The sequence below is a fragment of the Echinops telfairi genome, unplaced genomic scaffold (genome assembly GCF_000313985.2).
Source record: "Echinops telfairi isolate 266 unplaced genomic scaffold, ASM31398v2 ScPeMD7_9;HRSCAF=40, whole genome shotgun sequence".
NCBI lineage: Eukaryota > Metazoa > Chordata > Mammalia > Afrosoricida > Tenrecidae > Echinops > Echinops telfairi.
The window spans coordinates 99,187,674-99,188,862 of NW_022103906.1; the positions used below are offsets into that span (position 1 = coordinate 99,187,674).

A 1,189-nucleotide genomic window follows, 5' to 3' on the forward strand; every position below is an offset into this window, starting at 1 on the left:
CCCCGACGAGCCAAAAGGAACCGGCGCGCGCGCTCCGACCAACCAGGAGGTCGTCTGAGCCGCGGGAGAGAAGGCGCGGCGCGCACTCACTCACCGGTTACTCAGCCGCAGAGCGCTTTGCTGTCTTTAGACTTGAACTCAGACGGGAACTCAGAAGCCTGCCAGAGAAAGCACGAGACGTTAGGCATCTTACTGCGGAAAAGACCTCCACCACCCCCACTTTTGGGTAACTGGTCCACACAGAACACCAAGTTCCATTACACACGTTTCGGCTACATTTCGGAGTCAAAGCCAGAGCATTAACATGTCAGAACTTATCCGCAATCTCATGCACAACTCACTGGCAGATTGCAGGGGAAAGAAAGTTAATTGGCCGGCCTTCAAGTCGCCGTCCACCATGGACTCGCTAGTGACAGCCCAGCGCGGCGCCCGGGGCGTGCGGCGCTTACCTGTAGGGACAGAATGCTGATGTCCGTGTTCAGGGTGGTCAGCGGCGTCCTGGAAGCCGGGGCTTGCCCGGGTCTCTGGTGGTGGAGGCTGACAATGGTGGGGTGCGAATCCAGGGCGATCTGCAGGTCCAAGATGTAGTCGATGACGTGCTGCAGGATTTCCATCTTGCTCACCTTCTTGTTCTGGGGGATGCTGGGCACCAGCTCCTTGAGCTTGGAGTAACAGTCGTTCATGTTGTACAGCAGGCTCATCGGGTCATCCACCGGGGTTTTGCTCCGCGAAATGCCCAGATTGTGGTCCGAAAGGCTGCTTTTTCTCACGGACCGCACTGGGCTGAACGCTTTCATGTTGAATGCGGGCGGAAAGAAGGGCTGAGCGGAGAAGGAAGCGGGTTACCGGGGAGCTCGGGCCGCCTCCACCGCCTGCTGCGCTACCCCGACTCAGCGAAGAGCTGGGCTCAGAATGAAGCCTGGAGTCGGCCGGGGCGGCTTTTATCCCTGTCGACACGGTCGGGCTTCCCTTGGCTCCCATTGACCAGAGGCGCTGTGTCCATCAGGCCGATAGGGCGCCACTATTGGCGGACGCGGGAGCGGGGCGGGCGCTCGCTCCTTCCGCGTTCACAACCAATCCCGCGGGGTGGGCGGGGTGAGCGCCAGCTGGGGCGGTAAATAGAGTGCAGGGCGCCCAGTGCAGCGGCGCGGGCCGGGGCAGAGGGGCGTGCGGGCCGCAGAAGGGGCGC

General features: G+C 61.6%; 1 protein-coding gene across 1 annotated transcript in view; it reads right to left on the reverse strand.

The window, feature by feature from the left end:
• The window catches only part of ID2 (inhibitor of DNA binding 2), a 2,482-nt gene extending 1,568 nt beyond the window's left edge, over positions 1-914 (reverse strand). The window contains exons 1-2 of the mRNA XM_004696013.3: positions 450-914; positions 95-158 (exon numbers count right to left, since the gene is read on the reverse strand). Of these exons, the coding sequence (XP_004696070.1) occupies positions 102-158; positions 450-797 (405 nt within the window). The 5' untranslated portion in view covers positions 798-914 and the 3' untranslated portion in view covers positions 95-101. The remainder of the gene's footprint in view (positions 1-94; positions 159-449) is intronic.
• Positions 915-1,189: the final 275 nt, after the last annotated feature.